General features: G+C 39.6%; 1 protein-coding gene across 2 annotated transcripts in view; it reads left to right on the top strand.

Moving 5' to 3' along the window:
• LOC139693409 (lachesin-like) overlaps positions 1-21226 on the top strand; it is a 627145-nt gene extending 605919 nt beyond the window's left edge. The window contains exons 7-10 of one of the 2 annotated variants that reach the window (XM_071591542.1): positions 15491-15665; positions 17107-17291; positions 17783-18050; positions 20477-21226. In XM_071591542.1, coding sequence (XP_071447643.1) covers positions 15491-15665; positions 17107-17291; positions 17783-18050; positions 20477-20646 — 798 coding nt within the window. In that variant the 3' untranslated portion in view covers positions 20647-21226. The remainder of the gene's footprint in view (positions 1-15490; positions 15666-17106; positions 17292-17782; positions 18051-20476) is intronic. The other variant, XM_071591543.1, reaches the window with a different exon arrangement.
• The last annotated feature ends 1641 nt before the right edge of the window (positions 21227-22867 follow it).

Below are 22867 nucleotides of genomic sequence, written 5' to 3' on the forward strand. Positions count from 1 at the left end.
GCGCCTAATGGACAGCAAAAACATTGGGAACCAATGAGTAAATGAACTTTAAAAGAAATAATGATCTCTAAACAATTTCAACAGTTTGAGATTTCATAATTTAATAAAATATTTTCACTATGTAGCGGGACACAAATAGAATAAAAGAGTAGTCATAAACTTGAGTTTGTTTCCTTATCTGATAGAATCGTTCTATGCAATTTAAATTTTAAATAAAATAACCTTCACACCGAGGAGGGAAATAGGTATTTGAGAGGGAGTAGGGAAAGAGAAAGGAACGATGATAGATTAGGGTGCAGCCATATACCTGTAAGTGATGATTCATTTCAGTCGCGATTGCATCTGAGCTCGAGGTGTACCTGAGTTCTGGTATGTGACTTTGATATGGTAAACAGTGGAATTGAGTGCTAAGGGTTGAAAGATGGTAGCTTGCGAGGCGACCCAAACAAGAAATTCCTCCGGGGATTGGAATTTTAACCATTAAAAATGTCATGCAAAATCCGCCTGGGTTCTAAATGCTGATACTATGGTTTCGAGTTATGTTATTATCTTGCTAGTAATTTTGGCAGATTAAAGAGCACTCAACACTGCATGCTTATACCATGTTCACTGGATAAAGTATTTTATGAGAATTCTACCAAGCATTCATATTTTTTATTTTATTTTCTTTATAATTAAGGGGTTTCTCTCTCCCTCTCTCTCTGTTTCATCTAAGAGCTCTTTATTCCATTATGCACTTATTTGCTCATTCAAGTCAATTTTAAGAATTTGCTTCACTCCTTATCAATTATATAAAATTTGAACATAAGACAGATGTTTTTGTTAATTAGCTTTTTCACAGACTAGGGTTTAAACATTTTCTATATTTTAGCACTTTACTTACCTGTTCTTCTGGAAATACACCAGTTTATGATTTACGTATTTATATATATTTCACATTGTGCAAAAGTCTTACTTTTGAGGAATTTCATTTTATGGTTAGAAAAAAGATTAAAAGGCAAAATAGGTACGCAGAAACAAGTAATATCCTTCAGGAATCCTTATGTATCCGTAATCATTTTTTGCTACATTGCCAGAGAAAAGGTGATAAAGGATGCCAGAGATTGACTGATAATATCTTAGAATTTAAGAATTAAATTTCAAGTAATTACCAGTCATCAGGAGGTAAAACTTTTCATGATAATCAGGAAAATATTTTAATGTTAGTGAAACGATTTAACGAGTTATCTTTTGACAATACTCCCCATATCCCGAAAATAGTTCTCATTTCTCGATTAAACAAAAATAGGTACTAAAACGTCAAAAAATTATTTTTACTTACATTTCTGTTCAAGAGTAAAATAAGAAAAGTAATTGTTAGCCACTAAAGCGTTTGAACTTAGTATCTTTGACAGTTGGTCAAACGGACGGATCGGCAACAATTTTCCATTCTTTGTATCAGATATATTTTCAAATATGTACTGGAGAATGTATTGTATTTGACTTGCAATTAAATTTCTATATTGGAAAAAAATCTAACCTCTCGCTTATGTCTGGGTATATTTTGTCAGGACCAAAGCATTAAGAGTGATATGTTCCTTCAACTATCACGGCGCAGACGCAGTGGCCAGGGGATGGGTAATTGCGGATGATCTGAGGAATCTATTCCCCTGGCGCACCTTCTCCGCACGCTGCCACTAAATCTTCCCCTTCCCTTTTCCACCCCTCCACTCTCACTGTCAATTTCTGCTCTCCTTATCCACCATTCAGACATTGCCAATTCTTGCTAAACTTCTCACATCAGCTCTTCTTCACGAATCAGTCGATCATTTATAACGACCACGCTCTCCTTTGTCCGTTTAAGATAAGTTTCCGTTGCCTTAATCATTTTTAACTTAGGACGCCCTGCCGTCGAACTTTCCAACCCTTGGCCCATTAGGGTCACTATTCTTTTATTTAAGGGGAGCAAAGTTATTTCTCTTCTTAGACTTTATTGCTTCCAACAGGTCTGACGAAGCATTTCTTAATGGCATCGCGTAACAATCATGCGGATTAAGGAGTTATATATGGTGTTGAATTTTTATTAATGCAGCCTTCCATGTTATTCATGTAACTGTAAAGAATCCCTTTATTTCAAAAGGGTACTTTTATAAATATTTAAATTTTCATTCCCAGATGTAAAATGATAATATTAAAAATATTTTTTTTCCCAGGGTTTTTCTAATCTCAGAGAAAAGCTTTGTTACGGAGCCCCACGTAGAACGATTTTTACGAATCAGGATGAAATGTCATAAAAGCTAAATTATTGTCTTAATTACTCTCAAGTTACTTCTTTGTATGTACTTGCAATCCGCTTCTTCCTTTTTGATGATCTTTATAACCCAACACCTGCTCAGGCCCGTGTGGCAGATGGAGAGTTGGTGGCAGTACATGAGTAGGCTTGTTTGGTCTAGTGAAAGTAGGCAGGAATAATGATGAAATAAGAGTTTATTGAGGCGTGGAGCGTCAAGTTGTACCTTGATAGGCTAAGATATGCAGCGGTGTTAAGGTGTAAGTTTTACCTTCAACCCAACGCTACCAAATAATAAAAGCACAAAAATATTTCCGATTCAGTGAAAAAAATACAAATTAGCAAATCATTTTCCAATTCCATTTCCAATTCTCAATAGTCGAATAATATAAAATATATTCCTAATCACGAAGCTCAAACTCTATACTTCTACCTACCACATTTGCATTCAATTTTATTGCCGTCTCATAATAGGTCCCGGAAAAGAATTTCAAATAAAATTGCTATCATTTTTTCACTGCCACATTTTCCAAAATAGGAGTATATTTTTACCCATAATTGATACAGAATATGTATTAAATATAATTCAGTAATCCAGAGGAATAAAATATTGTTTCAATGACGGGTAGCCCTTATATTTTTGAGTCAGCTGATATTTTACATGGGATGAACCATTGCCATTGTTAGTTAATGTATAGTAAAATTTGTACTGTGGAAATCAGAAAAATCATGTTCCAATAATTTGTATGATGGCACTTTGTAGTGGATGAAAAATAGAATTCATATTCATAAATTAATGTTTCATAAAACTAACACAATGAACGAAGCTGTTAGCAAGGAACAAGGACACTTTTAAATTAATACCTCTCGCGCTGGGTTTTATTGTTTTAGAAAGCATTCAATAACTCAAATTCTGCATTCTTCCTTACTGATTAATGAAGCGCTCATATGTAATGTTGATACTGATTTATGTATCTATTTTTTTATAATTATAGAACATGTAATTCACTATCAATGTTAAACATGCTCTAAATTGTATGAAATTGGAATGAAATTATCTTGTATCATGCGTTACTTGTCGGAGAACTGTTGTTTAAATTGTTTCTTCGATAAGTAAGTTCGATAAGCAAAGCAACAGTTTTCAAGAACTCTACCCAATAAATGTAACTAAGTGGAATTTTTGTGCCCTCCAAATAGGTTAATACCACTTAAATACCACCAGCTGACGGTTAGTCTGTTAGTTAAAAGGGGTTAGCAGGGAAATTAATCCTCCAATGTCACTCCCAAATAAAACTATTACTCTGGTCAGTTATCAGAAAGAGGTACTTAACGCACCAGGGACCAGCTTTGTGAAAAAACGCTCCGATCCGAGCATGCTGATCTCACAAAGGACGTAAAATTAATTATCAAATGATAGAGCACCTAAAATGGAGACCGTCCACAGTGACACCAGCGTAAACCAAAAGTGTTAATTAGGAAGAGTACATAATACCTACGAGTGACAAATGCCATTCTGTGTATTGGACATCTTTGAAATCCGTGCTAAAGCAATTAGCGGTGGATAATATTTTGTACCACATGGATGGAAGGATATGAAAAATGTATTTAACTATCGTCATCCTAGGCATTAATCTTAGTATTTATAAATTAACTTCAAATTCAGGGATTAGCAGGTTTTAAAAACTCGAGCGGGGCATTAAAACGTCTAAGAGTGTATGCTAATATCAGAGAAATAAATTTTATGCGCAATTGTCAAATAGGAGTATGGACAAAATGAATAGCTTCAAGCGTGATGTGGTGGAAGTCGAGCATAATGAAAAACTGATCGTAGCACTTTTCCACAAGATACTTGATATAAAAAGGAAAAATGCTACGATCAGTTATTCATTAGGAGCATGAGATTTAGTAGTGGGTATAACGGAAAACAATTAATTGCATCTTCTCTTTCAAATAGTTCATATATTAATTTAACAATTTCAGGGTGTAAAAATCATTAACCTTGACTGGGATGCGAACCCAGATCCCTCAATATCCGGTCGAGTGCTTTAGCAAGTTAAGCTATTGAGGCTAAATCTAGCGAGTGCGAAGCCAGTTAACTAGCTAAAGCACTTGACCGGATATTGAGGGATCTGGGTTCGAATTCCAGTCAAGGTGAATGATTTTTAGACTCTGAAATTGTTGCGTAGAAATGCACATTAGTGGATGACTCCATTAAAAGTCACAGTTGAGGCATCTCCCGCAGTTTCTTTGGAATATATATTTATTTATATATATATATATATATTCCAAAGAAACTGCGGGATATATATATATATATATATATATATATATATATATATATATATATATATAGTATATATATACATTCAAACACGAAATTCCGCCAAACGGCGAATAAATACTCATATATACAGAAACAGATATAAGGAAAAGGGATAGGAACACACATAAAGGACGGACACAATAGAGGTGGGGAAGGCGGAATCGAACGGATCACAAGAGTGAAAATATTTCCTTGACCGGGACTCGAACCTCGGATCTTTCCACTTGCCGGGCGGATGCTCTTAATCACTTGAGCTATCGAGGAAACGTAATTTACCCTGAGATCCGTGGGTTTAATATGTCGCCAAGCGCCCCCGATTCTATAGCCAAGAGATGGCGTCAGGGGGCTGTTTCACCCACCAAAGGAGAAATACACCACACACAAGAGGAAAAGACAGTGGGTTAGAATTCATACAACATCATACAGGAAAGGAACAGTGCGTTTCGTGGCACGCATAGCCAGAAGAAAGAGATGAGCCGCATTGGCCAAATACACATTCAAACACGAAATTCCGCCAAACGGCGAATAAATACTCATATATACAGAAACAGATATAAGGAAAAGGGATAGGAACACACATAAAGGACGAACACAATAGAGGTGGGGAAGGCGGAATCGAACGGATCACAAGAGTAAAAATATTTCCTTGACCGGGACTCGAACCTCGGCTCTTTCCACTTGCCGGGCGGATGCTCTTAACCACTTGAGCTATTTTATTTATTTATTTATTCAGTATAAGTCCGAAAACAGCACATTTTGGCCTTTACATCGAACTATTAACAACGATAACAATGGTCACATTTACATACACCCAAGCCCTAGATGGAGCGAAACTCACCCAGGCGGGAATCGAACCCGCGACCCTTGGAATGGCAGACGAGGACGTTACCCCGCCGCCACCGGGGCCGGCGGGATAACGTCCCATCCCATCTCCTTTGGTGGGTGAAACAGCCCCCTGACGCCATCTCTTGGCTAAAGAATCGGGGGCGCTTGGCGACATACTATATTAGACCCACGGATCTCAGGGTAAATTACGTTTCCTCGATAGCTGCCTTGACAGCAGGACGTGCCTGTGTTCACCTGTGTGTCTAAAATCGCCGGCGTCCGAGGCTTCGGCCGCCGGGGTTTGGAGAGCGGCACTGCCGGACTCTCTCGGAAATCGAGGTTCCGATCGTGTTTTGTTTCGAGCGGCGGTTGACCGCCTAGTTCATCAAGAAGCGTGCAGTTTGACTCTCGACTTCTTCCGCCGGGAAGGCCGTACTTTTGTTTTGTTTAGTGGATCAAGACTGATCTTGACTCCTGGTGTAGAGCTTAGGCTCCTTTTGTTTGCTACCGCCGGGTGCGTGTGGCGGGGAGGGAGCGTTCGTGAGTGTTTTATTTCCCTTTAAAGTGCTCGTTTTTTTTGTTGCGCTTTCCTTCTTCATGCTAGTGTGCTGAATTTGATTTCTTCAAATGGCTGTGCGCCGCTTAAACACGCTCGCCTTGCAAGTTGACGAGAAGGCGAAGCCCCCTACCCCGTTGGAGGTCCACCTCTTCACGTTAGAGTCGCTGGGCCTCACACCCGAAGAGATAGTGGCGATCCAATTTGGATACAATCGCCATTTGATATTCCTGAAGTTGGCAACCGAAGGTACAATGACAAGGATTTTAGACAATACTCCGCGGAAACTACCGTTTCCGTCTTTAAGTGACCAGAGGACGACAATAACAATTGACGAGACTTCCGCCAGCCCGTGTAATGTCAGGGTTCTTTGTCTCCCCGTGGAGACCCCATTGGAAGACATAACAGGCGAGCTCCAACGCTTTGGTAAAATCCATCGCTCGTGGGAGAACAGGTGGGAGGGAGACAAGATGGCGCGGGTGCTTACTGGCACCAGGGTTGTGCGGATGACGGTCGAGAGAAATATCCCATCGTACCTCCACATCGGCGGCAACCGGGCCATCATCATCTATGAGGGTCAGCGCCGCACTTGCGCCCGCTGTAACCAAGAAGGCCACGAGCGCAAGACCTGCCCTCGGAACCAGGGAGGTAAGAGCTATGTGGAGGCAATGACGATGCCCTCCAACCCTAACGCCGCCGTGGAGATGGACGAGCCCGAAGTGGCTGTGGAGGAGAGAGCGCGGTCGCTTCTACTCATCGAGGGTGCGGCCCCGGCTGCTCCCGTCGGTCCCCCGCATCTCCCTTCAATTGGAGGGAAATGTCAGCGGGAGCGAAAATCGTCAACGGAGGAAAGGGAACCGAAAAAGAAGAGGACAGACAAACCCAAGCTCCTGGTCTCGAATACCGATCTACAAATGGCTCACGTACCTACCACCTCGCCTAATATCACACGACCTCCAGCCCCCGTCTCCGTGAGCTCGTCAAATGAGGAGGGATGGTCTTTCGCCCCCCCTCCCCCCGCTCACGCCATCGACGCCCTCGTTACGCAATCCTTGCATCACGGGTTTCAAACACCCCGAGAACCTCTGGTGACAGGTGAGGAGGATGCATCTGATTGCGATGTTTTCCCGTCCCCAACAGCTCATCCCTCGACCCCTTTATCATTGACTGTAAAGGAAGCGTCACCGACCCCGGAAGTCGACCCGCATACAAGTTTCCCAAAGTCAAAAATCCCACATACCCCATCTTCTTTCCCCATTAAGGACAGCCAAGGTGTCGACGATCTTCCCAGCGCTTCTCAAGATACGGACCACAAGCAACTATCGCCCCTGATTTTTCCCAACCACAACCCTTCCGCAGATGAGCCCCAGCCCGCCACTCCGACCCTCCCCGAGGGTACCTCCTGCCCCTTGGCGGCCCCCAGCGGTCCTCCTTCGAAGAAGGCCCCCAGTGGAACGCTGCCGAGTTACCCGGTCTTCGTGGAGACCACGGCTGGCTCTTCCTCTTCGGACGAGGCCGGGGGGGAGGGATGTGGCGAAATGCCGCGTCCTCGCTCGTCGACCCGTTGGACGAGGCGTCCCGGGAAACGGCGAAGCACTCGTCGCCCGGGGTCGAGTCGCGACCGGAGCGACGCTAGCCACGATCAGAACTCTGGGAAGTGATGTCCGGTAGCCAGCCGGTGCCGGACACATTTCGTCCATCGTTGAAGAGTTTTTTTTTCTGAATGACTGATTGAATCGATAATTTCAACCCTGCCATTGATAATTTCTTACAATACATAATTTTCCATTGCTAGCTAAAATCTCCCTCCTAATATCTGTGGACCTTGTCTTCCTTTCTTTTTTCTTTCTAAATGTTAATGGTCAAATGTGCGAGTATGCGTCTGTATGCATATGCTTATGTATGTGCGTGTGGATGTGCATGTGTGCGTATGTATGTACAAGTGGATATGTGTGTGGGGTATTTGTATCATGTATCCATGTATACACTTATACTAAAGAAAAACATGATGTACCCATAATCTGAGACCTGATATTATCCATAATGCTAACAAACTCTGTAGTATTCTGAGCCGAATAAAATAATTTATATCATAGCTCAAGTGGTTAAGAGCATCCGCCCGGCAAGTGGAAAGATCCGAGGTTCGAATCCCGGTCAAGGATATATTTTCACTCTTGTGATCCGTTCGATTCCGCCTTCCCCACCTCTATTGTGTTCGTCCTTTATGTGTGTTCCTATCCCTTTTCCTTATATCTGTTTCTGTATATATGAGTATATATATATATATATATATATATATATATATATATATATATATATTTTTTTTTTTTTTGTGGGTCGCGGTAGTCCAGTGCGTAGAGCGTTGGACTGCTGACCCGGGTCCCGGGTAAGGCACTCTGGGCACCTGCAGCTCCACCCTAGCTAAAGTGATTTTTCGGGTACCTGGTCTTCCTGGGAAACCATAACCGGCACAGGGAAAGGAACTGGCCCCCCTACTCTGATATAGTATGAATTTTCACACGCCGTATAGGGCTTAGTACTGGGTGATCTTTACCCTCACCTACTAAACCGACCTTCGGGTTGATTACTGTGTCTATAGTTTTTGTATTTATATATTTATATGAATATAAACTTTGATTAAAACATTTAAACACAGAGAAAGGACTCTTACATATTTAGTTTTGGCGACATTCATTCTCGTATATATATTTATGCTCACGCACTCCTTTAGGGAACAGCAACCTGCGACAATATACCTGTACATGGCATATTGAAGACACTATTAAAGCTTACGAAGATTTAAATGGAAATGGCACTTATATTATGCATTTTATTACACAAATAAAAGTTCCTTATAATATATGTGTATATTATATATTCTCACACTAATGCGTGTGTTTATAATAAATGTATGTGTGTATATATCGTTAATCTACCCTCCAGGGAAGTGCTTAGTCAATCTAGGAAATATTACCACGGAAAGTGAAGTGAGGAGGGATTCTCCCGCAGAGCTCCTCGATGTCTCGTTTACCTGTATCATGCGAGCGATGGTGAGTGCTCTTGAAGTCCTCGTTGTCCTCGTTGCATCAGGCGTTTGTAGATCTAGCCTTATTACCCCAAGTTGTGGGAGTTTTTTCCTCATCCTTCCATTAATATGGAGCCCTTAGTTTTTTAAATCTCAACGAAGGTCGCTGGACGATTAAAGAAAATAGCTACATCATCTACGGGGAAATATTTGTAGAGAAAATTCATTTGAATTTATGGCGGGGCAGATTACACCTTTGTTTCATCGAGATTTGTTATTGCCCCTATTTTTATATACTTTTGCTGTAATTTAAACGTAAATGTAAAAAATTGAATGCAATTTTATGAAAGCAAAAACCTCAAACAATCATTTGTTCTAAGCTATGTTATAATACATTGTGAATATATGTTCATTTTGCTTATAATATATTGAATCATTATTTATTTCAATTCTTTTTTCAAATAACCAAAGTTATGCATTCCAAGTATAGATTCTAAACTTCAACTGATCATAAGAAGAATTTTTAAACAAATAGATGTAGGAAACATTTATTTTTCTATATTTCTTCATTCATTGAGGGCATGTGAATTTAGTCTATGGTAGCCATACGAGTGATTGCTGAAGGTTTTTTCTTTGTTTTTTTTTCTTTTATTCGTAATGTTTTTGTCTTTTGTTCGTAATATTTTTGTCTTTTACGAAATATTTTCATTTATTTGATTCCATAACTAGGCATTTCTTGGCAGCCTCATTATACTTTAAAATTGTATTATTTTGGATGGGTTAATTCACCAAATTTACTTTAGGGATATTGGAACGAAAATAACTATATCCTAAGTAACATGAATTACATGTGGCCTTAAGGTCCTAGGGATTTATTCTGACCTTTATTTTTTGCGAAGAAGCTCGTGATTTACGGATTCCCGAGAAATAAAATCCCAGGGTAAATGCATTTTAATTCCCAAGTTCTTGTAGCATTAACTCATGGCCGCCTTTTCCGAATAGGGTTAAGTTCGAACAAGTATATCATATCACAAAGACCCGAGCTCTGCCATTCGGCCTTGGAACATCTCCCGTCTTTTTTATCCTATTGATGTGCATATTTTCTGAATCATTCGCATCACTCCATTGATTTTTAGCTGTGATTACTAAGTTTTTCTTTACGTGCATGCATTTGTGTATATGTAGATACTACACATAGGTTAATTTTTTAATATAACTTCTTGTTGACAATCATCAGTGCAATTCCAATCATTCCCGCGTGCCTTCAAGGAAAACCATTATTAGCGATTTTAGCTACAAAAGTTAATATTCGAGATGTAACTTTTTGCTGCGCATGCCAAATCTAAGATGCTGCAACTTACAGTCCTTTTAATGTGCTCATGCTGAATTAGTATCACGTGGCGTATTCCTTTGGAATCAAATCATTTCTAATGATGTAGATATTTAAATACTCGGCGAAGTTATATACTCTCGATAAGAATTATTAATGAAGCAGTTCAGTTTAATTATTTCATTTACACTAGGATATTTTTTCGTGTTTATTTACATCTTATTTATAGCATCTTGTATACTAATTAATGTATTTTAAATATGGGTTACTTTCAGGGTTTGAAAAATCTAATGAAAACCCAAAGTTCACTTTCTCGAAAAAAACAGAAAAATTCGAGCTGCCGGGAGATTGCAGGATAAAAATAAGAAAAAATCACCTATATGCATGAAGCCTCAATTATTCTTAAATGATTTTCATCGGCGTTAAATTTTGGTTTTTACTCGCAACAATGTGGCCTTTTTGGTCAAAACTAGTTGAATAGCATTAGCTCTTGAATCTTTTTCTTTTCATTGAATATGCGCCATTTTTGTGATTTCAAGCAACATTTTTCTGAAGACATCCCAACTGCTTCTTTTTAATTTTCGATGAAAAAAATACAGCATTAGTTTGTGCAAACTGGGGTAAATTTGATACATTGGCTCGCATTTGTAGCCAGTGTGACTTTGCTGGAATAAATTATTATTTTATTTTGGCGTTCACGTTTGCATGAAAATTCGAATCGGCTGAGTTACTGTTTTGCTCGTATAGGATTAGTTAATTTAGCTGAAGTTTTTGCATACCACTCCAGTTATTGAATTAATGTTCATACCAGTGCTTAATGAAAGATTTTACTCTTTATTCAGCAAATGAAGCGCAACATATGTCACCTGTTTATGGAAATATGGATATGCAGGCAAAGCAAATTGTATACATAAATTCAGTAACTAATGAAATTAAGCTGAGAAAAACTATGGTTTTAAAATTGTGACCCCCTAATTATGACTTCTGCAACGAGTAAATGGCAAAGAACCTTGAATGTATTATCGCGAATATTAATTGATTAATTATTCAGACTTCGTTTGGCCCTTAAAATTAAAATAATAACCTCATTTCATATTTAAATGGTAGAGGAAAAATGACTGCCACTTAAATATAAAATGATTATCACTTTAAAATAAAAACCTTTTTATATTTAGCCAGAACATATCGATTTTTAGCGACATATTATTTTGACTCTTGCTCATATCCAACTTCTGCAATTGATCTCCCAATCCGTGATGGTATACATTATAGCTTAATTTCAATTAGTAGTAAATAATTTTTAGTCGGTCAAGTGTTTGCTAAATTTTTCCCCGCATACAAAGGCATTCTGAACTGAAACCTGAAGATTCTGAAAATTTCGCAACACCTCTTTAAATAGGGCTGAAAATCTTGTCTTAGATCATTTACGTTTTAAAAATTGCCCTTTAATTAGTTCAAGTAAAAAAAGGTAATTAAATCCTGAAAATAAGGAATTATTAAATTTATAAATTCCCAGAACGTATTTGACAAAACTCAACAAATGTTTTTAGCCCCATTTTAATTGCGCTTAATATATACGAAGGGGAATCAAACATGTATTTCATCCAGCGTTCACATAAATTTGCCATTTAATTAGGAAAATAATAGTATTCCCTTCTCTCTTTTTCTATCGTTAATGTCAAATATAGATGTCATAAATGTAAACTCTATTTTAGTATTACATGTTAGTATAATCATTTTAGGATTAATCCTGCCAAATAGCATTTAACAACGCGTAATTGATACCGCATGGAATGCAGGTGAATGATGATCTACAGTCATCCATTATTAGAAAACGCGTGGATTTAGTGTAAGTGCTTGTAAATCTTCCTTTTTGTATAAAAGTATTTATATATAGTATGCATATGATTTTTCACAGTAGCTTGTTAGGAGTAGGTATGAGCTGAGACGATACCGGAAGCCTTTCATAGTTGCTTTATAAAGAATCTTATTTTAATTGATGTGGGATTAATTAATTCATCATATTTTTGGGATCGAATTTGTTTTTAATTTGTACCCCCATGCTTGGTAAACCTAATTAATATTATTTATGTATTTATTTTTCGACTTTATTGAGGCGAGATTGAGACTTCATAGTCCCTTCTTCCGCTCAACCCTTATACATTACAATAAAGACAATCACAAGCATCCATGACCACGTTGAAGAAAAACCCACCTAGACTGGATTCAAACCCGCGACCTCCGGATTGGCAGGCGAAGGCATTACCCCGACCGTCTATGTCTATGTAAATGAATTATTTACAATCATTATTCCCAAATTGATTATTGAAGTTAAGTGGAAAGAGATTGGATTAATATATCATGCTGGTTTAAGTCAAATTCATTAAATCATAGCATATGTAACTGGAAATAAGATTGCTATTTTATGTAAAGGCTTTCTTCAACTTCAAGATAATCTGTATTTTCAGTTTGTAACCATATCATTCATGGCTCTTTCTTAGGATAAAGTGCTTTGCGTTGAATTTCCTCTTTTACTATTTATATGCTAAACGAGATACTTCATAATTAATTTCATGGTTTAATTGCTAGCCGTAGACTGACTTCAAGTGTAAGCATTATAACGTCGTGTCAGCCTATTATCCTACTCCGTAATTTCATGGTTCCGGTCATACATCATACAAGAAACTATGTTTGAATATACTAGTGCCTATTAAAACATCAATTTTCGTTATAGCCAGCCATTTCCTATGAATGGAGGTGTGTGCTTGAATTATCACGTATTGATTGTGTCCTGGAGGTATTCGCGAACGTCGGCCTGTTTTCATCCTTTGTTGAATGTTTCTGGTGGGTGCGGGATGTAGTGTCTCGCCGTAGAATTAATAACCCGATCCATTAGGCTGGCTAAAATACAGGCCAACACTTAAATTAATGAGAAGTATTGATGCCGACCCATGTTCCTTGCCCTCCCACCATTTCCTGCTGAACGGATGAAGAAATCGATTTTTCCAGGAGCAAAAACGCGTAGTCTGTAGCCTTCTTGCCCTAATCACGGACGCCTCTGCCGTCGTCAATCATTCTATTCATACCATAATTGACGGCAAACGATAGCCAAAATTACCGGAATTTCACACTTGGCCCTTGCAGTAACATTGGTGTCTGGTCGAATCGAATCAGGCCACGGTATAAGGATCAGATCGGTATGATCTCAGAAGGTTAGTCTCATATCTTGCATCACCAAGGCGAATCGTTGGAGTTAAACATCAAATTCTAAGAAATTTCTTATCTAGAATTTCTTATTGCAGTTGATTTTCCGTCTCTCTCTCTCTCTCTCTCTCTCTCTCTCTCTATGTATAGGAGACAATGGATTTCTATTTTTATTTCTCGTTAGCATATATGATATACAGAAATGTTAGCTTTCAGAAGAAAATATTGATGAACTACTTGGGAAACCAAGGAAATGAAGACAAAGGGATTTTCTCGTTTCTTGGAGACTCTCGAAACGGTTAGAGTAAACTGGAAGGGACGCGCTCGCATCCAGCAAAACGGAAACTATTCGTTAACAAGTCCATCCACAGTGCGTGAAAGGAACAGTATTTATGCGTTAGCAGCCAGTCAATAAACTGTAAAACAATCAATTGCATAGATATGGCTCAATTCTGAGTGGATTTAAAAGTTAGTTCTTTCGAAATGGGAGTGTACATATAAGGGGATTCAAAGGCCTCTATTTTGTTAGAATAGAAGTTGCCGAGGCTGGAAAAATTATATCTTAAATGAAGATTTTCTAAGGAAATAAAAAATTATGGTATAAGCAAGCTATCCTAGTGAGGGATGAAAGAGATGACTTTGCCAAGTAGTGCGCAGCGCACTTATCATTCATTCTGATCAGCAGTCAGCTGAGACCTGCTCATTCAGCGAAAGGAGGATGAGCAATGAGATTGTTTTGAAATGTTGCGGAGACGAGGAGATATAAATATACGGGGGCTTAAGGAATGAGGATAGTTGTAAGGTATGAGGTAGATGTAAAAAAATGGGACGGGGCAGCGTCTGATAAACAAATAAAAACTTTCTTGTTTGTGCTACGTACTATGCAGAAGATTCACGATTGTGAAGGTAAACAAGAAATAAAAGATTTGGAATTATGAGATTAGTCAAGAAAAGACGGAGTCATTTATAGATAGACGACGTTCGGTATATAGAAGACGTTCGGTAAATGAAAATCCTTCTTCCACAGCACAGATGCGCGTCGAAGAAGAAAGAATTATATTTTTGATAAGGTGTGACATTGAATAAAAGAAAATAAGGGTCAAAAGAGATCAAAAAGCACGTTTGATACCACGGGCAACTCCAAAGCTACACTTGGCAAAGGTTTAAGGCTTCTCGGGGGTTGAACCACATGAGCTGCATCCAAGACATTTGTCCAACTGAATGTAAGGTATCTTTTAATGGAATTACTAATGGACGTTTACTCAAGATGTTGATTTGAAAGAAGGAAACGTGAGTTCAATCATAATTGATTAACCTGCGGAGCTCAGTTACTTCAACCAATGGATCCGCAGTTACTTAAATCAAAGGAATTTGAATCCATTTATGAACATGAAATAAAATATTACCTCTCTGATAAATGAAAATGAGAGAAAAAATGCTTCATTTTATTAATATTTTTCCTAAAACTCACGTTTTGTATCAGTTTTCTGTATACGTGTTGGATTTACTGTCCGTTACTATTCCCAATGAAAATCATCATTCCTTCATCGTGAAAAACGAATAATATTTTTGCATACTATTTCCTACTTTCTGAATAGTTTTACTTTTCCCAGTGATTAATAATAATGTTTACGGGTGTAGAGTCCCGAGTGAAGCTAGCAGTAAGAGTGTATTCTCATTTGAGACCGCTATGAAGTACCTCTAGAATTAGAACCGGAGCAATAAGATTAAATAAATGAATTACGAATCCGCGTAACTCTATTTCGCAGAAGTTAAGATTCACCTGCTCGGCAGTTGGATTGTGGTGGAACAAGTTTCACTGCACGGAAGCTGCGGTGTTGCACCTAGTCCTCCCTTATTAGATCTAATTTGTTGCTCCACTTACTCGTGCCAAATTGAAACACCTCTTTGCCCTCCCCTCTTTCCCTCCGTAACCTCTTCTCTCTCACTCTTCGCAGACGAAATGGTACCAAGACAGTTTCGCGGTGGAAGCAACGGAGCGCCGCGGGGTGGAGACCAGAGGAAACAAACATACCCTAGCCATCAGAAGAGTAACGCCCTCTGATTTCGGAAACTACAGCTGCGTGGCCGACAACGCCCTTGGTAGGGCCAAGAAGTACATGGAATTGTCTGGTGAGTGCGGGTTAACTATTTTAGTCATGCCCTCAAAAGTGTTTGGCACCTTTGCTCAAATTATGGGTAGCACCCAGTCAAATGTGCTTGATGACTGAGAAAATAGTATTTGATTGGACGAATAATTATCGCCACTTAAAACTTGTTACGTCTTGTTGGCGCTACTAGTTGAGAATTCAACGTTGCTACGTAACTGTTTTAATGCACACAGCTAGTCAACTTGCAGCTTTTAGGCATTCATTTTTGAGCATAGGTGTCCGCTGGAAACATGCTGACTTTGTTTTTCATTAAAAAACCTTTATTTCACGAATTCGATTGCACTAATCTAAATGCATTGCAATGTGAATCTCGAAAATCTGAAGTTCAAGCTGGCAAATGTTGAAATATTAGGATAATCCATAAACGCGGTACTGTGTAAACCCCAAAAAAGTTTATATTAAATACATCTGAAGTGTCTCAATGACTCATGGCTAGTTTAAATGTTTCAACTTATTAATTTTGGTTTTAAATTATTAAAAGTGATTTTTACCCACCTGGTTAATCCAATCTCTTTCTTAATTGAAAGTTATGGATATCATAATATTTCATATCCGTCTGTATCAAAACATCCAGTCAGCCATTTTATTAAGTATTGTGCATAAAGATGTGGAATAGTTAGAAAGAAATCAATGATTGGCTGAATTTCTTGTGGTGTACAGCTTGATGTATCATATGGATTGAATAATAATTAGTAGTCCCGGTTTCTTTTGCTTATCATTCGATGAAACATATAATTTGAATTGATGTTTAAAAACATAAGTACTAAAATTTGCTATTGAAAAAATCCTTGGATCATTTAATGGGAAATTTGAACAGCAAATATGATAAGATTCAGTAAAAAGCTTTCAAATTTGACAATTTGGTAATTTATAGAATGTTGAAATTTCTTTCGATTTTTATTTGAGCACCAAAGTGGTGAGATCTTAGCAACAGAATTAAGTAGAAACAATCAAATTTTCATAGAAAATAATATTACCTTAAACTAGTAGAAGTAATCACTGTCATAAGGGCGAATTTTTAAATAGTGTAAAAATCAAAATTACCAAATAAGAAAGATAGAGGATCAAGAGCCTTATTTGCAGGATGTTGGCAATCGTATTAGCATCGTCGTTGTGGTAATTCAGCAAAATATACTATGCACATTCTAATGGATTCATTATATTTGAATTATGAAGTAGCCATTTAAAGACGGATGACCATTTGTAACTAAATTCTTACTGCCAAATTTGGCCAAAATCTATTTCTGCAACCGAGATTACTATCTCTTCCGATTGCTCGTAGAGTCAGTCATTCAGCTAAAACGCACACATAATTACGGGTACTTCCATAAGGGGGTGCTCTTAAGGCTGAACTAACGGTAAAGGAGTGCTCCTTTGACTGAAGATGTGACCCATGTTTGCAGGTCGTCCCAGCCCCGCCGAATTCCGCTCTGCACCGTTCAGTCGTGCACGACACAGCTACAACTTAACATGGGTGGTGGACAGCTACCCCCCTCTCGAGGAAGTCAGACTGCTCTACAGGAAACTACAGGTAAACGAAGAGGATCAGAAACCAGAGCCAAAATTATTCCTACGTGATTTGAAGAAGGTTATTAGTTGTGTTTTCTAAATTTTTCCTAAGTTATAACATTTGGTGCAAGCAGAGCATGTTGTTATTTCACTGCATAGTGTAACTAAAATTATGAATATTTTGTTATTTTTTGTTTTTTTTATTTAATTTACTGTGGAGGTTTATGTGTTGGTGTTTTTGTTGTATTTAGTTTGGATTATTTTTAGCGCCACTTGGCAGCATAAGTAGAGTACATTTACGGCAGTGTCCTTAAAAGTGCGTGCTTGCGTGTGTGTGTTGTGATTTTTTTTGGTCGCTTGTGGATTGAGTAACTTTGAGAAAGAATGAGCTTGTCATGAATGAGTAGTGAACAAATGAGCTTTTTGCATACGTATCGGTCACTAAGCCTTGTTTGCTGTGCCTGCCTGAAGGCACAGGGTTGAACTAAAAATCCGACATTCCCTGAAGCGCTGTCGTGAAAGTAGAGGCGTTCCTCGAGCTGGTATACATGCTTTGCACGTCGCTTGCAGATGAACGAAACTTTCCAGCAACCTGGCAGATGGCATGACGTGCAGCTCAACCCCGAGTCCCTGGCGGTGGTCGGCGGCGGAGGGCTGGGCGGAGGCGGCGGCGGTGCTGGTGGTGGCGGCGGTGGACCAGAAGGATTCTCGCATGCCATGTGGTTCAACATCCGCGGGCTGGAGGCCGGGAGCGTCTATGAGGCTTTGGTCCAGGCCAAGAACCGCTACGGATGGAATGAGGTGTCCGACTTGTACCAATTCTACACAAGGGGATCAGGTGGGTGCCACGTGTCAAATTGATCAATTTATTGTTGCCAGAACTAAGTCACAAATTGGCCAAATCTCTAGAATCTTTAGGTATACGAATTGTGGCAATTAAATAACCGGACTGGTGCTGCTGCAGGCCAAATCAAGCGCCCCGCAGCAGCTTTGAATATGTCTGTGCCTGTTGATGCTTCCCTCTTTTAAAATTGATGCGTTGCTCTGTCTCACTTTAGCAATCGCCCGTTCAAGTCCTTGCGCTAGGGTCTCGTCGAAAACATTCTGTGTTCGTATATAGATGTAGAAAGTATACGTACCTGGGAGGAGAGCTAATCAGATGCTTTTCGGAAAATATCTCCTTAATTTCCAAAATCAGGCTCTTTTGTATGACAGATAACAGTTCTGTACCGTGATAGTTTTAGATAACACTATAACACGCACATGTAATTAAAGATACGTATCTTTTTGTCAGTCAATGATCAAACATTGCATTTTTTTATTATCGTCACATGTTACTCTTCACTTTTGTGGTGATGTGGTTTGACTGGCTTATTCAAAATATTTGTACCATCTCCTTGGCGTCGGAAAGACAAAAAAAAACGTACTTGTTCGGTCATTAGATTTTTATTATATAATATAGATGACTTATAAAGTATCAGCTTTAGTATGTTCAGTTTGAGATGTGCATACGTTGGTGCTTGTATTATTTTATCCTTTATGGGAGAGTTCAATTTAACTTCGAATTTTTCAGTTATGAAAACTATGAGGATAAATAGTACGGTTAAATATTAACCGATTTAGAATAAATTTTGTGTGGACGATGCCATCACTTGGCAACTTTTGCGCAAAGATCAAATTCGGTACGAAAAAAAATTGATCTTTGTGGCCCTTTATAATACACAGGTTTAGCGATGAGCAGCACTGTAGGTCTGATTAAAATTGTGATAAAAAGTATTTTGATGAATAGATTTTCAAATTTTCCCAAATACTCGAAGAAGCGCCATCCCTCGGCAAAATTAACAATTCGTATACCTACTGAGAGGAGGAGAACATTTACGAAATAATTCTCTACACGACCAATGGGAAATCATCTTTGCAAATATTTTCATAGGAGTGAATCAAGTGTCCCCCGAAGACCCCCACAAGAGAATAGAAGCATACGTATGTATTATATGTACACGAAAATTTTCGCATGTCTTTTTCACTGATATCATCATAAAGCATAATAGCTGTGCATCATATTGCTATACTCTCCCTTTTCCCAATATGATGACTTCATGTATATATCTAAGATAATGAACCATTAAGCGTTATTGAAGGAAGTTGTTACAAAATATTTTTTGAAAGGGTGAAAGTGTAACCGTATGTAACCGTCAAATATGACAGTTTCAAGATTACTTCAAAATCGTAGAAGTCAAAGTAAAGTATAATGATAATGCTAATAGAACTCGCAATATTTATAAATCATCTCTAAATATTTCCTTTGAATAATAATTGGTGTGAAAGTATGGATTTATAATTGCGTTGTCTGGTTTATAGTTGTTTAATTCATTAATAAATTAAATTAATACTTCCGTAGACCATAAGTAATCTCATGGTATACAAGAGTATATTTTGAGTCGTTATTAATTACCTTACAGATATATTTCCCCTTTAGTCAATGTTAAAAATACCGACAAAATGATTTAAAAAAAGGGCCAGAGTTATCAAAGGGCCAAAGTTATCAAAATCACTGTTTTGAATGATATAATGGTTTATTTCAATACTCGTATAGTTGCTGAATAAAAGTGTGAAGAAGAAGGGAAATATCAATGAATTATTAAAGCTTGTTTAATTTCAGATCAATCCTTCGGTGAACCGCGAATATTATGCTAATTGATATGTATATCGCAGAATCTCCCTAGTTATTCTGTAGCGTTTCTCAGCGTCTATAATATCCATTTGAATTGTATGTCATCTTCGAAGGAATACCTATGTTATATACTATTAATTAAATCAATTCCCACAGTTATCTTTAGTACGGATAAGAGAATGAAATCATATATTGAAGGAATCTTTGCTTGAAATGCCCCAAGTATTATTTCCATGTATCAATTCTCGGACGGACACGTGACCATGTATGTCGAGGGAGTAGATATTCAGCCAATTAGGCGTCGATTTTAATGCTCTACATTCATGTGAGATTTGGTTTCATACCCAGACTTTCATTTTACTGCTCAACTAAATCATCAGCGTGTTCTGTGCAATTTTTCACACACCTTCCCTTTGCTCCCTTCTGCGGTAGACTCAAGGTAAAAATTAATTATCTTGGAACGAACAACCTTTGGCGGCCGGGAAGGGCCGCAAGCGACCACTCTCGTTTTTGAGGCGGGCCGTTCCGCTGCCCCCTGGTTCCTTCTCAGGGAAGATTAAACCAATCTCTCCCCTCTTGGTTCTTTGCAGAGGAGGACTCGGAAGACTGGGACCTGGTTGCGGCCGGCGGCAGGGCGGCAGTGGGCCGCGGTTGGAGGCACCAGCCGCCACCGCTCGTCTCCCTCGTGCTCCTCTGCGCCTCCCTGCTCGCCGCCTCGAAGGCACTCAAACCGCTCACCCCATTCAGTTGGCCATCGTAGATTCTCAGCCCTGCGGACGCCGGATGAGAGGCAGGTGGAGAGAGAGAGAAAGAGAGAGAGATGGAGTGAAGGAAGAGAGGGAGCTGGAGAAAAAAGAGCGGAGGAGGTCGAGAAGGAGAAGAGTGAGCCACAGACCACGCGAGGGCGGCCCAGTCCCTCGTCAACGCCGTGCCCAAGGAACAAACCACCCATGAAAACACACGCCCATACATAGACCACTACCCCCCTTCTCTTGCCCTCCCGCCCTGGGACACCTCTGCCCACCCAACCTTAACCTCCCGCCGTCTCCGCCCCCTTCTCTTCGGGTGGCTCCGGCCTCGTGCTGACGGCCTCCCTTGCCCCGGCTTTTCTCCAAGGTTCCCACCACCCTTCCACCCCGTCTCCGAGTAAACATATGCAAATAATTTTCGCAAATTTTATCGGAGATATTGGATGATTTTTTGAGCTGCTAGAGGTATCAGTGAGTTGGGGGTTGTACGTAAAATTCCCCGAGCATTCAGTGCAGTAAAATTGACCACATGAATTTGGTGACGATGCTACGTGTGCGTGGCATGTAAATACACACACACATACACACACACACATACACACACATATATATATATATATATATATATATATATATATACACACACATATGTATATGAATAGAGCCCTGGATGTAACCGTGTACTATTTACTGAATTTATTTTAAACATTTTGGTGATGAATGCTGAGAAAGATTTGGTTCGTGTTTGGTTTCAACGACTCACCTAACGAAATGTTATGGGAATTTTTGTTATACGTACAATTAGGATTGTACTTCATCCATAAACACATTGCTGCATACAGGTCTAAAAAAATGGTTATTCTAATGCCCACTCTTGCATATTAAGCGAACTAATTCTGGCTCATATATGTTTACCTTAATACCGCTAATTAATTTTGGTCACTAAGAAATTTGATCTCCAATCAAAATTTCCATAACGGAAGCCATTAAATTGACTCATCATTTGTAATGTGACCCTTTCTTTCTTTGCCCCGTCGATTACAATACGTTCCGGAGTGTGAGCATGCAATAATTAATTCCGCAATAGAGTGGGTAATCCACCAGAAATTTTGAGTTTTGAAGGAAATTTCTGCGGAGAACTTCGTAAAATATGTATGCGTATCCGGGTGTAATGTCAGGGTATGCAGTCTATGAATGCAGTGCCTACTTAACCAAGTCTCGCTTTGGGGAAGCCCTCTCACGCATAAACAACGCGGACTTGCGTTGTGCTCATGAGATCAAGTAAGTCTCTCGGAGGGTGGATCAATCCCTTACGAGAGTCTCCGCAGTTGAACGTTTTACTTATTTACGTTTAAAGATGCTAAATGATTAACCTCGGGTCAAACCAATTGTATCTCCTCTTCAGATGAATCCCAAGGTATTTTCTCTCTGGTTATCATTTTATAATGCCGGTTGGAACCAAACTAGCTACGAATTTTCCAAAGCGACACCTGGTTCTCCGCTTAAAATTTTTAAGCGGAATTACCATCGGCCAGCCTCTCGACTCAAGGCTCAACTTCCCATGTCCTTTGACCGTCGGAACTTACCTACCTGTGACGGGATCTCTTAATTCCGGCCTCCTCTGATGAAGCGGAGTTAGATTCTTCCTCCGAGTGAAACGGGGACGTCATGGAGGCGGGGCGAGTTAATGCAGACTCACATCCCCGGCCCCGGTGGCGGCGGCCACGTTCACCACTAACCTAACATTGAATATTCATGTCCCCACCCCACTTTGTCCTTCATCTCCTCCATCACCATCCTCGCCCTCCGCTTCCGCCGTCGCCCGCCTAACCCCCGCGCCCAGCTCCCTCCCTCCCTCCCTCTTCAATTCGTCGTCAACCTCCTCCCTCCACGTCCCCGTGCAGCTGGACTGGACTCCTGACCCTCCGTAGCCGGAGACTTCGCGGCGGAACGAGGCCAATCAATTATAGAAGAGCCGCCTCGCCTGTGGCCAACACGAGTACACTGGGAAAAAAAATTTCGCTCCCTCTATTTCCTTCGCTTCGCCTCCTCCCCCCCCCCACCTCATACGACCAACCTCTATCCCCCATACGCCGGCCCCCACGGCACACTCACCTTTCTCCACATCCACTGCGACCCCCAGCCCTTCTCTCTCTTTCTCTCTCGAAAGAATCACCCCTTAGCCCTTCCCCCACCCCCGAAACTTCCCACTTCTCCGGATCCCAAGATACC

Source organism: Hetaerina americana, unplaced genomic scaffold (assembly GCF_022747635.1).
Source record: "Hetaerina americana unplaced genomic scaffold, ioHetAmer1.1.p SCAF_49, whole genome shotgun sequence".
In the NCBI taxonomy this organism is placed as follows: Eukaryota; Metazoa; Arthropoda; class Insecta; order Odonata; family Calopterygidae; genus Hetaerina; species Hetaerina americana.